The following is a 14,446-nucleotide window of genomic DNA, read 5'->3' as shown; positions in this document are numbered from 1 at the left end:
ATGGGATTATTTTTTGGGGTAATTCATCAAGCCAAGCTAAAGTTTTCCGGGCACAAAAACGTGCAGTGAGAGTTATATGTGGTGTGAACTCAAGAACATCCTGCAGAAGCCTGTTTAGGGAACTAGGGATACTAACTACTGCTTCCCAATATATTTATTCCTTAATGAAATTTGTCATTAAAAATATATCACTTTTTCAAACCAACAGCTCAATTCATGGAATCAATACTAGAAATAAGAATAATCTTCACAAGGATTTAAAGTCACTTAGTCTTGTACAAAAAGGTGTGCATTATTCAGGAACACACATTTTCAATAACTTGCCAGCAGCCATAAAAATCTTAACAACCAATGAAATTCAGTTTAAGAGAAGCCTAAAGGATTTATTGGTGGCCAACTCCTTCTACTCCATTGATGAATTTCTTAGTAAAACCAACTGATTTGTATATAAGTACAACATAACTTCTGCACAATTTCAGTGCAGTAATGTGTTCATTGAAAATTTGTGTGTGTGTGTGTGTGTGTGTGTGTGTGTTAGTATAATCTAACTTCTGCACCATTTCAGTGCAGTAATGTGTTCATTGTAAATAAGTATTACAGTAGTTGTATTACCTTATAAATAAATAAAAAACTTTTTTATTTTAAATTCAGTGCATTAGTATTTGTAAAATTACTCTTAGTGTTCATTAAAAAATGACGATCATTCCACTTGGGACCTGTGGAATGGTACATTAGCTTATTTGTTTTAATTGTAAATATTTGTCATGTATTGTTGTTTTTCTGACATGTTCCACATCCTGGAGGACCTCCTCACTACGGATCAATTGGAATGAAAGTAAATCTAATCTAATCTAATCTAAAAACTCTTCTGTAGCACCACATTTGAAAATCTTGTTTCCTTCTTGACAGGACTGTTGTTTCATTTCTGTTCAAGGCTACACTCTAGGAAAATACCTACAGAAAAGACTTATATTTGACATAAACAAATTTCTAGTTTTTCAGAAACACTCTTCTTGCTATTGTCATTCTGCCTTTAGTCTCTGCTCTACTTCTGCCATCATCAGTTATTTTGCTGCGCAAATAGCAAAAATCATCTGCTCCTTTTGAGTGTGTCATTTTCTAATCTAATTTCCTCAGCATCATCTGATCTGATACGACTATGTTCCACTAATCTCCTTTTAATTGTACTGATGTTAGTCTTATAACATCTTTTGAAGACACTATCTGTTCCGTTCAACTGCTGTTTCGAGTTCTTTGTCATCTACAACAGCAAATGTCATCTTTTTATTTCTTTTCCCTCAAATTTAATTCCTTTTCAAAATATCTCTCTCTCTCTCTCTCTCTCTCTCTCTCTCTCTCTCTCTCTCTCTCTCTCTCTCAGCTTGCTCAGTGTACAAACTTATTACTATTACTTGCAGTGATTACACTCGATACAATAACTTTAAACACTGTCTGCAACCAATTTCTAAGCCGGAAAACAGAAAGCATTTGAATGTTATTTTATGCATGTTGGTCTACTTTCTAAATTTAATCCTGCTGATCTGTTTGGATTTATATGAACCAAGATTACTACAAATTTTGTTTCTGATTATTTAAATACTAAGATAATTTTACAAAATTTTGTGAATTTGTCTGAAAATGCATAAGCAATGTGTGTACAAAAATACTTAAAATATTTTAAGTGTACATTAATATGGACATATGTAAAGTTCAGGTCATAAGGACCTGACACAAATATTATTACTCTAATGTCAATTTTTTTTTTTAGTTTTCTGTTATATTTTACAGTAATAATGATTTTTGTTGTTTAAACGTACTGTGAACAAGAAACAAAGCCTCTGCATTTACAACAATGAGTTTGTTTCTCACTTTCTTGCTTTTTCCAAGAATCACTTAGAACTTCTCGATTATTTCAATCTTTAAGGGGACACCACGACAATTAGATCACTGACTGATGTTGCGCTGGAATAATAAGTAAATTCCGAAATAGATGAAGGAACACTTTTCCAAGTTTGAAGATCATGTCAGCAACGTATATGAAAGAAAGTGTTCTGATAAAAATGATGACAGTTTACAACTTTTTTTTTAAAAAAAAAAAATATAGAACAGCAGTTACACCCACCAGCACAACATGGCTCCTTATCGACTTTGGCTGCCAAGAGTGCCCCAGAAGTTACCAGGTATGCAACCAGCAGAATGTGTGACATAAAAAGTTCATTTGAAGTAATACTTTGTACAGCGCTTCAAAATGAAATAATAGGATGAAAAATATTGAGGGGCAGAATACTCTTGGATGAACTTGCAAAGTCACTGGTAGCAGAACAGATTGCATTAGGCATTTCCCAAAAACAGAAAATTCCCTGAGAATAGCAAGGCAAGCTTCTAAAATCCAGAACGTGTGGCAGGCATGCCATAATCAGTAATAATAAGAAAACTTACTCATCAAGCAGACAGTAAGTTATGTCGAGACAGTAGTGACGATTAAACAAACATATTCTGCGGAAAATGTAATAAACATTTTACATGCTTGCAAAACACAAGTCACCTATTTCTGTCCAAATAGCAATGAGTAAGAATAAAAGTTAAAAGACAAATGTTAATATTTTCAAAAATAATTTCCTGTTTTGAGAACTTTTGTTCATACTTACGACTTTGTACACATCACAGGCAATAAAGTGGTAAGAAGTATCAAAAGAAGGATACCTTATTCAAAACTGTACACTGTTTCGAATTTACCCTGCGTGAACATTAAAAAAAGAAATTTTCTTGAATATTGTTCTATCTATTATTATTATTATTATTATTATTATTATTTTCAACAACATACTGCTACATAATAATGTCAACAAGTGTACAAAAATGAGTGTTCATAGAAGTTTTTTCAAGTATTTTAATGTTGGGTCATACTGACCTGAACAGTATAGTTGTAGAGTAATAGTGAATAGAACAGCAGGATTAGGCCAATATACAAAAACATTACAACTAAAAATGTCTCGGATGCACAAATACTAATATTCATCAAAATTATTATAGTAAGAAACAAGTGAAATATAGCATTAGAATGTGTACCTCAGATGGACAGTTCTGGCTGGGAGACACTTCACCCTTAGCTGTCTGACCACTGTGCGACTTCTCGTCGGGGATGTTGGGACCAGCAACATCTGCAGCCTTCGGGGACACAGGGACCCATTCATTCTCTACACACAAACAAATTCCTCAGAAAACATTGTACATAATAATAAGCAGAATTAGAAAATGGAAGAGAATGTGAATAAATTTATTGTGCTGTTTTTGGATTGCAATCAATTATTGATAAAATTATTTAACTGGATACATAAAAAATATACTCACCAAGAAGCGGCAGAACATAAACATAAAAGACTGTTGTGATTGACAAGCTTTTGGAGCGAGTGGCTCCTTTTTCAGACAGAAGGGTTGAAAGGGAAGGAAGAAAGGAGAAGGGAGAAGGAAAAGGACTGGAGACGTCTAGGAAGAGGGGTAGATTTTGGGAAAGTCACCCAGAACCGCGGGACTGCATCAGATGAGATTTGAAAACCTGAGAACTTAAAGGTGGAAGACATGGTAATATGCAAAACAGAGATTACTACTAAAACATTGTACACGAGTTAATAAGAGTGAGAAGCTAAGTGCATTGTATGTAGTACAGGTGGTAGGGGGCAGTGAAAAACAGACGGAAAACGTTTCATCTAAAGCACTCTTCCCTCCTGAATTATCTGTATTATCTAAGGGCCTCACTTTCAACCCTAAACCTGCTTTTGATCATACTACTTTGGTGAAGGGCCTCCTTTCCTTCACACGTAATATCCATCAGAAATTTCACTTCGCAACCCAACCCTAAAACCTTTCCAGCAGCAAACCTGGCACTGACCCATCTTTAACAGCTCAGACCATGAGCCCAACTTGACCCACCACCATTACCTCAAAATCATCCCTTACAAGCCTTCCAAGAATTCCTCACATCCAGCATTGTCTCACAACCCTTCCTCAGGTCCCTACAACATGACCTAACCTGTCCTCTGCAGAACTCAAGGCTCTACGTTCCCTAAAAGCTGATGACTCCATCGTTATCCTCCCAGCAGACAAATGATCTACCACTGTAGTACTTGGCCGAAAGGAGTACGTTACTGAAGGTCTACACTAGCTGTCTGACACCTCTACATAAAGCATCTACCATCAAGATCCCATCCCTGTGATTCAAACTGACCTGCCATCCCTCCTTAAAACATCAGACCCCTCACAACGACTATCACCTCAATCCATAGAACTTCTTATCCCACCCAAACCACACACCACCACCTTCCTATAGTTGCTGCCTTCAAAGCACCCACTGAACGCACACTCCTGGAAATGGAAAAAAGAACACATTGACACCGGTGTGTCAGACCCACCATACTTGCTCCGGACACTGCGAGAGGGCTGTACAAGCAATGATCACACGCACGGCACAGCGGACACACCAGGAACCGCGGTGTTGGCCGTCGAATGGCGCTAGCTGCGCAGCATTTGTGCACCGCCGCCGTCAGTGTCAGCCAGTTTGCCGTGGCATACGGAGCTCCATCGCAGTCTATAACACTGGTAGCATGCCGCGACAGCGTGGACGTGAACCGTATGTGCAGTTGACGGACTTTGACCGAGGGCGTATAGTGGGCATGCGGGAGGCCGGGTGGACGTACCACCGAATTGCTCAACACGTGGGGCGTGAGGTCTCCACAGTACATCGATGTTGTCGCCAGTGGTCGGCGGAAGGTGCACGTGCCCGTCGACCTGGGACCGGACCGCAGCGACGCACGGATGCACGCCAAGACCGTAGGATCCTACGCAGTGCCGTAGGGGACCGCACCGCCACTTCCCAGCAAATTAGGGACACTGTTGCTCCTGGGGTATCGGCGAGGACCATTCGCAACCGTCTCCATGAAGCTGGGCTACGGTCCCGCACACCGTTAGGCCGTCTTCCGCTCACGCCCCAACATCATGCAGCCCGCCTCCAGTGGTGTCGCGACAGGCGTGAATGGAGGGACGAATGGAGACGTGTCGTCTTCAGCGATGAGAGTCGCTTCTGCCTTGGTGCCAATGATGGTCGTATGCGTGTTTGGCACCGTGCAGGTGAGCGCCACAATCAGGACTGCATACGACCGAGGCACACAGGGCCACACCCGGCATCATGGTGTGGGGAGCGATCTCCTACACTGGCCGTACACCACTGGTGATCGTCGAGGGGACACTGAATAGTGCACGGTACATCCAAACCGTCATCGAACCCATCGTTCTACCATTCCTAGACCGGCAAGGGAACTTGCTGTTCCAACAGGACAATGCACGTACGCATGTATCCCGTGCCACCCAACGTGCTCTAGAAGGTGTAAGTCAACTACCCTGGCCAGCAAGATCTCCGGATCTGTCCCCCATTGAGCATGTTTGGGACTGGATGAAGCTTCGTCTCACGCGGTCTGCACGTCCAGCACGAACGCTGGTCCAACTGAGGCGCCAGGTGGAAATGGCATGGCAAGCCGTTCCACAGGACTACATCCAGCATCTCTACGATCGTCTCCATGGGAGAATAGCAGCCTGCATTGCTGCGAAAGGTGGATATACACTGTACTAGTGCCGACATTGTGCATGCTCTGTTGCCTGTGTCTATGTGCCTGTGGTTCTGTCAGTGTGATCATGTGATGTATCTGACCCCAGGAATGTGTCAATAAAGTTTCCCCTTCCTGGGACAATGAATTCACGGTGTTCTTATTTCAATTTCCAGGAGTGTATATCTGCCTTAGTTGATCAAAACCTGAAACCCATAATACAAAAACTCCCCTCCTACATCAAAGATACCAACCATTTCCTAGTGTGTCTTAAATCCGTGCCTGTCCCACTCCCAACACACAACTTGCTTGTCACCATTGATGCCACCTTCCTCTATACCAACGTCCCGCCATGTAAATGGTCTGTCTGCTGCTGAACATTTCCTCAGTCAGCACTCATCTGATTCCAAACCTATGACATCCTTCCTACTCACCTTAAGCAGCTTTATACTTACTAACAACTACTTCAGTTTTGAGGGGCAGACATACAAACAAATCATGGGCATGGCCATGAGAACCAGGATGGCTCCTTCCTATGCCAACCTTTTCATGGGTTGCTTGGAAGGGGTTTTCCTGGGATCCATAAGTATTCAGCCCCTGGTTTGGTTTGGATACATTGATGACATCTTTGCCATATTGACTCATGGTGAGGGTGACCTGCTAAAATTCCTGGAATCTCTGAATACCTTCTCCCAATTAAGTTTCACATGGTCCTATTCTGAATCCCATGCCACCTTCCTTGAAATGGATCTTGTCCTTACCAAAGGCCAGCTGCACACTTCTATCCACATTAAACCTACCAACAAACAATTTTGACAGCTGCCATCCCTTCCATGTCTAATGTTCCCTTCCATACAGCCTTGGCATCTGAAACAAACATATTTGTTTGGATACTGAATCTAAAATGAGATCCATTCTGTCTGAGAGTTAGTTAGAATAGCTTTCCATCGCCCTCTCTATCTCAGACCCTATGCTCCCTCTGCACCTATCTCCCTATTCTATATGGCTCCTACCCCTGCAACCGACACCGCTGCAAGACTTGCCGTATGTGCCCTCCAACCACCACCTATGATAGCCCTGTAACTGGCAAAACATATACTTTGAAATGGAGAGCCACCTGCGAAACGACACGTAATATACCAGTTATTATGTAAACACTGTTCAGCCTCCTACATCAGCATGATTACTGCCAAATTATCAATTAGGAGGAATGGGTATAGGCAACTCACAATATCCTGTTGCAGAGCATGCTCTACAACATGACATTCCTGACCTCGGCACCTGTTTCACCAGACACCACTGGATTCTTCCCCGAGATGACAGTTTCTCAGAACTCAGCAGGTGGGAATTAGCACTACAACATGTCCTTGGTTCTCACCACCCACCTGGCCTTAATTTATGTTAATTTCTTCCGTCTCAGCTTTTCTTCACTGTAACTACTCTCTTTGCTTCACTGTAACTGCTCTCTTTGCTTCACTGTAACTGCTCTCTTTGCTTCACTGTAACTGCTCTCTTTGCTTCACTGTAACTGCTCTCTTTGCTTCACTGTAACTACTCTTTGCTTCACTCCGTTTTAATTTCCTACATCTTTCATCTTTCATTGTCTTTTCCATCTATTTTTCACCATCCCTCCCACCTCTGTTACGTACAATGAACTTAGCTTCTCCCTCTAATTAACTCGTGCATGGTATTTTAGTAGTAACATCTGTCCTGCATATTACCTTGTCTTCCACCTTTAAGCACTCAAGTTTTCAAATCTCATCCGATGCAGTCCCCAACAATTAGTCTTTCCTTCTCATCCTGTATGGTAAGTCTCCCCTGACCCACGGTTCTGTGTGACTTTCCCAAAATCTATCTCTTTTCGTAGACCTCTCAAGTCCTTTTCCTTCGCCCTTCTTTCTTCCCCTTCAACCCTTCTGCCTGAAGAAGGAGCCACTTGCTCCAAAAGCTTGCCAATCGCAACTGTCTTTTATGTGTTTGTTCTGCCGCCACTTGGTAAGTAGACTTCTTATGCAGCCAGTTAAATAATTTTATCAGTAATTGATTGTTTTCATTGTTATATTGGCCCATGTGGCCATCATTCCTTCTTATTCCTTCTCCTGTCAGTCTTTGTCATCATCTGTCTTGTTCAAAAAGTGTCGTCTGTTTTCTACCTGATGTGTTAATGCACTCGTTTATTCATCTGTATCACCAAGATTAATCAGCACTCTGCCTTCGCTCTTAGATGGATATATTTTCATTTAGATTTTTATTTGCATAAAACTATTCCATTGTTATTTACGAATTTGAATACAACAAATTACAGTTCATTTCACTGCTTGGCTGTATCCCGATCGTCTGTCACCAATTTATTCGCAAATTTGACAGGTATTTTCTATTCCACCATCCACTTATCTTGTCTATAGGTAATTCTTTCACGTTTTTGTGTGACTGTTTTTCGGCAAATCGCTCTGATAGACTTTTATTGCCGTCTCTTACGTCACTTTGGTTGCCAAGCTAAGTAGTTTACATTTTCTCCTATGACTTTCACCTTCTGTTTACCCATTTCTAAGATTTTGTCTGTTTTCACAACTTTCACGATCCATTTTTTCCTTTTATCATTTTTCATATCAATTAGATCGCCCACTCATTACCTCTCATTAACGATTTATGTATGAAATTTTCTAATTTTTCCAACTTTTTCCATTGCTTTTCTTCCATTTTTCTATCCTTTCCACCCTCTGCTTATTTATTTATTTTTGTCACTATCATGATTTTTAACTCTCCAAACTGCCCTCTATTGCCATGATAAATCCCATTTCATTACACATCTGCTCCTTTCGAAAACATGTCTTTGCAGTATCAAAACTAAGAGCCCACATTCTGTTTCTTGAAACCTGCCTGTCCCTTGGAGTTACTCCAAAAGGCGTAACATTGAAAGTCCCTGTTTCTGGATACAATCTCATGCTACACCAGGCTCTTTTACAGTTTCAAAGACAGCAATCTCTTGCTCTTACGCAACAAGTAAGTAACCTATATGCCTCATCAGCAAATTTCCACTCTACCAGACATCTCTCCTTCTACAAAATCCTGCAGTTATCTGTTCCTCATGTTTCCTTGAACAGTATCATCCACCAAGCCAAATTCAAACTGCAACAAAATGCCAGACTTCACCTCAAAAAGCTATCCCACCTTCTGCTAAACTACCTGAACAGTGCTAGTTCCCTTCCTGTTCTTCTGCGGCTTCCTAAACAGCCACACCATCAACCACCACTCCTCTACTACAAACCGAGCTTGTCCAACCTCCTTAACATCCCACAGCCTTCACCACTGCCTCCCAGACCAACAATAACCCATAATCCAAAGAACCAGTCACAACAGTACTGTGTTCCTAACCTCTCATCTAAAGCACTCCTGAAATCATGCCCTGAAATGAGATCCATTCTACCTGAAATTTTGCCCACCACACCTAGAATAGCTTTCCATTGCCCTCCCAATCTCCGCAAAATTCTTGTCAGACCCTATGCTCCCTCTGCACCCATCTCCCTACCCTATGGCTCCTACCCTGGTGACCGTCCCCACTGCAAGACTTGCCCTATACGCCCTCCTACCACCACCTATAATGGCCCTGTAACTGGCAGAACTAACTATCAAAAACCAGCTATTATGTAAACACTGTTCAGTCTTCTACACTGGCATGACTACCACCAAATTATCAATTAGGAGGAATGGGCACAGGCAAAGGGTACATACTGGCAACTTGCAATATCCTGTTGCAGAGTATGCTCCACAACATGACATTCGTGACCTCAGTGCCTGTTTCACCAGACGCACCATCTGGATTCTTCCCACAGACACCAGTTTCTCAGAACGCCACAGGTGGGAACTAGCACTACAACATGTCCTTGGTTCTCACCACTCACCTGGCCTTAATTTACATTAATTTCTTCCGTCTCAGCTTTTCTTCACTGTAACTACTCTTTGCTTCACTGTAACTACTCGCTCCCTCCCACCTCTGTTACGTACAATGCACTTGGCTTCTCTCTCTTATTAACTCATGCGCGAAATTTTAGTAGTAATCTCTGTCTTTCATATCACCCTGTCTTCCACCTTTAAGCTCTCAGGTTTTCATATCTCGCCCAATGCCGTCCCCAACAATCAGTCTTTCCTTCTCATGCTGTATGGTAAGTCTCCCCTGACCTATGGGTCTGGGTGACTTTCCCAAAATCTATCCCTTTTCCTAGATCTCTCCAGTCCTTTTCCTTCACCCTTCTTCCTTCCCCTTCAACCCCTCTGCCTGAAGAAGGAGCCACTGGCTCTGAAAGCATGCCAATCACAACAGTCTTTTATGTGTGTGTTCTGTTGCCACTTGGTGAGTAGATTTTTTTCTATCCAGTTAAATAATGTTTTTGGATTGCATGTGCCAGTAATCATTAAACAGTCACTTGCTCTCACAGCTACTTCAAAATATAGAAAATATTACTTCATTACAGTTTCATGTACACAATTTCAAGATTTTTGGTATATAGTTCTACTCAGAAGATGTATTTCATAGGTTAGTTTGCCTCTATAAGTATTTTCCAATGGTTATATGGTATCAAAGAGGATTATAATCAGTTCTTGGCTAGTTGAAAGATTTATGCTGCGTGGTTTTGATTATTTGTCTGAACAATGAATAAATCATGATCTTGTTCACAGAGTAATATAATGTTCTAATTCTATATACACTGATTAGTATGTGTTACACTGACACTGAAACATGTGTAGGTATTGGTTTTACATTTAGTTAGATATCATAACCAGATCCCTTTATCATTGTTCCGGCTCTCCCATAATGTAAATAAAGGACTTATATTCATACTGCCTGCACAAAACATACCCACAGCTCAAAATTTTGATTCTGACGAGTTTGATCTGTAAATCAGCTCGAGTTCTACGTTACACTTGGAAGCAATAATTTGTTGTGAGTTGGTGAAGCCAACAAATGCAAATACAACAAAATGTTGTTGACAGACACTGGTCTGCAGCCTAGATTGAAGTCTAAGTTGGCTCACTATTTAACACATTCTTTTGTTGAAAACTACAAGCTAAATTCCAAAAAGCTGGATTGCATAACAGATAAACCTCTGATTAGTATTTTGATGCATACTTATGTACATGTATCGAACATAAAATATGAAAAATGTAAGACGGTAGAGGGGGATACTTTTACCAGATTCCAAGTGAGTTAAATGTCACAATATCAGGAAGTTATTTACTGTTTCTTGTAACATACTACTTCATATGCAGGGTTCTGTTTCCTCCTTGGTGTACTATATTTATTGATAATACATTATAAGACAAAATCATCTGTGCCCTACCTAAGTGCAAAGCAAATCCTCTCACACAAAACCAGTACATAATGTGACACTGGAGCATCTCGGTGGAATAAAAACTATGTAAATAAGGAAAGATCACCATTCAGCACATAGTGGGAGAGCTGAATTGTAGATGGGGAGCATACACGGACCATAAGTTGTTCCAAAAACAACGAAAGAAATGTTTTTGGTAGAAATCATTTTATTTTTTCTTAAAATACATGACTTTTAAACTTATGCATTTCTGCATGTGTCTGAAAAAATCCTGGAATTATTTTTCCACACTGATGGGAATACCTAAAAAGCATACTTTTGGTAGGATTCAACAGCTTCTTGAAGGGATGAAAATCATTGTCTATACATGTTTTCTTTGACATAACAGAGGTCATTAGAAGATAAACTAGGTGAATCTTACAATGTCATTATGAGTTCAATGTTTTTCAGCATCGAATAATCAACTGCTTCACGTTTTGTATGAATGCCGGCAGTGTACAAACCAAGAATGACATGACTTTTCAACTGTTTTACCTCCTGATAACGACATGTGGCACACACGTTACTGTATACCATTGAGCATTAATGGTTCTTTGATCCTCTTAAGCAATGGTTGTGACATGTCTAGTGTAACCAAAGGAACAAGTAATCATTTCTTATAAATATTTCACCTAGAACCACTTTTATCATTTTGATTCACAGTGGGACACCGAAACAACCGATTGCAACTCATAGGAATATATAGGAAGTTTCATCTACTACTTTGAAGTCATATCCTGCTTTCACATTTTTTTAGTTGAATATTTTCAGCAAGCCGAATTTTGAGCTTTGGTCAAATTGCATGAAATCTGTTGGGAACAGAAGCTTTTCTTATCTAAATATTCATGTAAAACTGACTGCACTGTACTGTATATTCTGATATCCTTTACCAGAGAAGGCAGAACAGTGAATGATAATTCTTTCTAGTGTAAACAGAACGTGCATGGTGTTCGAACATGCGCAGGTCGCATTCACAGGTGTTCACTTGTGATCTACTGGTTGTCAGTTTTAGAGCGAGGCATGAAAGGAAGTTTGTGACCTCTCCGTTTCAGCACGAGTTTCAGTATGATAAACACAGTGCATTCGGTTTGCCGCAATATGGTATTTTTTAAACACACACTATATGATGTTGTTCACTAAAAGTATAATATAATTGGATGGATAAAAAACTCTACTTCATAAGTGGCAGCAGGAGAAAATACTGATATAGTTCCCAACGATCTTTCTTTCTTTCTCAACTTATCCAATAAGCTTCGTTTGACTCAGGGTTCTAGGTGACTTTTCCAGAGCTCTCCCCATTTCCTAAAAGTCACCAGTCCTTTTTCTTCACCCTTCTTCCTTCCCCTTCAACCCTTCTGCCAATAGCAGTCAATGGCTCTGAAAACTTGCACATTTCCTTAACTTTTATGTGTGTTTTCTACTGCTGCCACTTGGTGAATACATTTTATATCTATCCAATTATATTACATTTTCAAAAACTGATTATTTTGTGTAATGAAAGTGATTTTTTTTGGTGATGGGAGTGGCAGTGGCTCGATGACAACATACTTCAGTTGATGCAAGAGCACAGATCCCAAAGCTGCCTGTGGGAACCTGGAGATGGACAACATAAAATATCTACCAAAAAAATTATGCTTGACAAGAAATTGCCAGAGCGCTATTAATTCAAACAGAGGAAGTGAAGAAGAAAATGGACTCCCTACTATCTTCTTTTAGGCGAAAAAAGTGAAAAGGGCATACAACATTGGGAATGGATGCAGCGGAAAAGTGTAATTCCAAGTGGTTTGACTTCTTATCACTGTCATTTCTCCTTGATACATACAAAGTGAGGAAAAGTAGATGTTTTGAGATTAGTCAAGTCATAAACATGTAGTGACAGTATTTTGCATTTATTTAGTTTAATGACAGCTGTACAAACAGAGTATTTACTCAGCTTAACAATATTTATCCTGCCACTCAAGCCTCCCATTACCTGATTTAAAATATTGTGCTAAATCATTTCTTACTTCTTTGGTTTTTTATCAGTGTGGCACAGATCTCAGAGGCAAGAAAGATCTGCAGATGTATCACTTTTTGTTCCTTGCCACCAGGTACCTGAAATCAGATTTCTTTCTTCTTTGTCAACTGTCACTGGAGGTGTGTTAAGTTAAGAAAATATTTTCTTTAAAGAACCCATTCAAGCAGGTGAGGAAGTGAAGGAAGATGCATCAGTTCCAGAAGTGGTGGAAGATGAAGTATGAAGTAGTGTCATATTTGTGCCTCAAACTGCATCAGAAGAGATACACGGGGAAGAGATAGTGGAAGTAAGTGAGCCACCACACGAGATAAAAAAGGTATAATAAACCAAAGATAATCAAAGGTATCAGTGACAACACCAAAGAGAGCAGGAAACAGGAAACAAAATCAGCATGTGACTGCTTTGGTGAGTATGTTTGATCAAAAATTAAAAACTGCAACTACCACATTCAGGATATACTACAACATTAAGTGCAGGAAATCTTGTTCCAGGCAGATATGGACAATTTGAACTGCTCTTCTGAAGAAGACCTTTCTAGAGACATAATACATCCCTCTTCCCCACCACATCTACAGATACTGCATAACTGACAGATAATGTGGGGCACAGTCTTCTTGGTTTCATTTTTGTTCTTTTTTATTTACTTTTGATTTGTTGCAGTATTTCCTAACAGAAAAATAAATGTTATCAAAATACAAACAGACACTGTAGTTTAATGTAAAATAAAAATATGCGAAAGACCTGATCATTTTCATGGCTTAAATTCAAGTTATCTGTGTTAATTTCATGGTTTGGCCACTATTTTTCAAAATTTAAATACAGAAGAAACAGAGTAAGTGAAAATTGCTTTTCCTCCAACAATGACATCTCTTATCCAACAACTGTAAAATACATGTTATAAAATAGCCTATTATGCTGGTCTTTCTTTTATTTTTACATTACATTACTTAGTTTTACTGATAGTATGTCCTTCACGTATATGTTAATAAAATCCACAGGTGTTTTACATGTACTGCTACATACATTAGGAATTTTGGAAAGAGATGGGGTTGATATTCAAAATAGATAATCGCAGCATTAGTGCTAGCTTCTCTTCAGTTGCTAAGGTTTATTGATTACTTGTACCTTGCCTTGAAAGCTGTTCAATTGCAGCTAGAAGCATGCAAAAATCATTTATAGACATGTAGGTGAAGTTTTGGAATAAAGCAAGCAATGGTTCCAGCTGCAGATCACTAGTCACAGCCAAACCACTTCATCCTTTACCACATTTTTCTGTGTCTTCACAATTTCGCAGATAACAGTGTGCTCGCCATACAAAATAAACCAAGTTGCATGTTTCTGTTCTCTATAATGCTGCACAGAATACAAATTAATCAACTTAACCATGACAATGGAACCACTTGCATACTGCTAACCACTGCCGCACTGCTTGCAAATGCGCATTCCCTCATGTTTGCTTTGGT

General features: G+C 39.8%; 1 protein-coding gene across 4 annotated transcripts in view; it reads right to left on the bottom strand.

Moving 5' to 3' along the window:
* The window catches only part of LOC126259967 (serine/arginine repetitive matrix protein 2-like), a 400,597-nt gene that overhangs the window by 228,674 nt on the left and 157,477 nt on the right, over positions 1-14,446 (bottom strand). For all 4 annotated transcript variants that reach the window (XR_007546580.1, XR_007546579.1, XM_049957081.1 and 1 more), the window contains exon 5: positions 3,070-3,197. Coding sequence is in view for 2 of the 4 variants with exons in the window: in XM_049957081.1 (XP_049813038.1) it covers positions 3,070-3,197 (128 nt within the window). In the remaining 2 variants the exon portion in view is untranslated. The remainder of the gene's footprint in view (positions 1-3,069; positions 3,198-14,446) is intronic.

Source organism: Schistocerca nitens, chromosome 5, assembly GCF_023898315.1.
Source record: "Schistocerca nitens isolate TAMUIC-IGC-003100 chromosome 5, iqSchNite1.1, whole genome shotgun sequence".
In the NCBI taxonomy this organism is placed as follows: Eukaryota; Metazoa; Arthropoda; class Insecta; order Orthoptera; family Acrididae; genus Schistocerca; species Schistocerca nitens.
The sequence above is the reverse complement of the archived record's forward strand: the minus strand, read 5'-3'. Positions and strand labels throughout refer to the sequence as shown.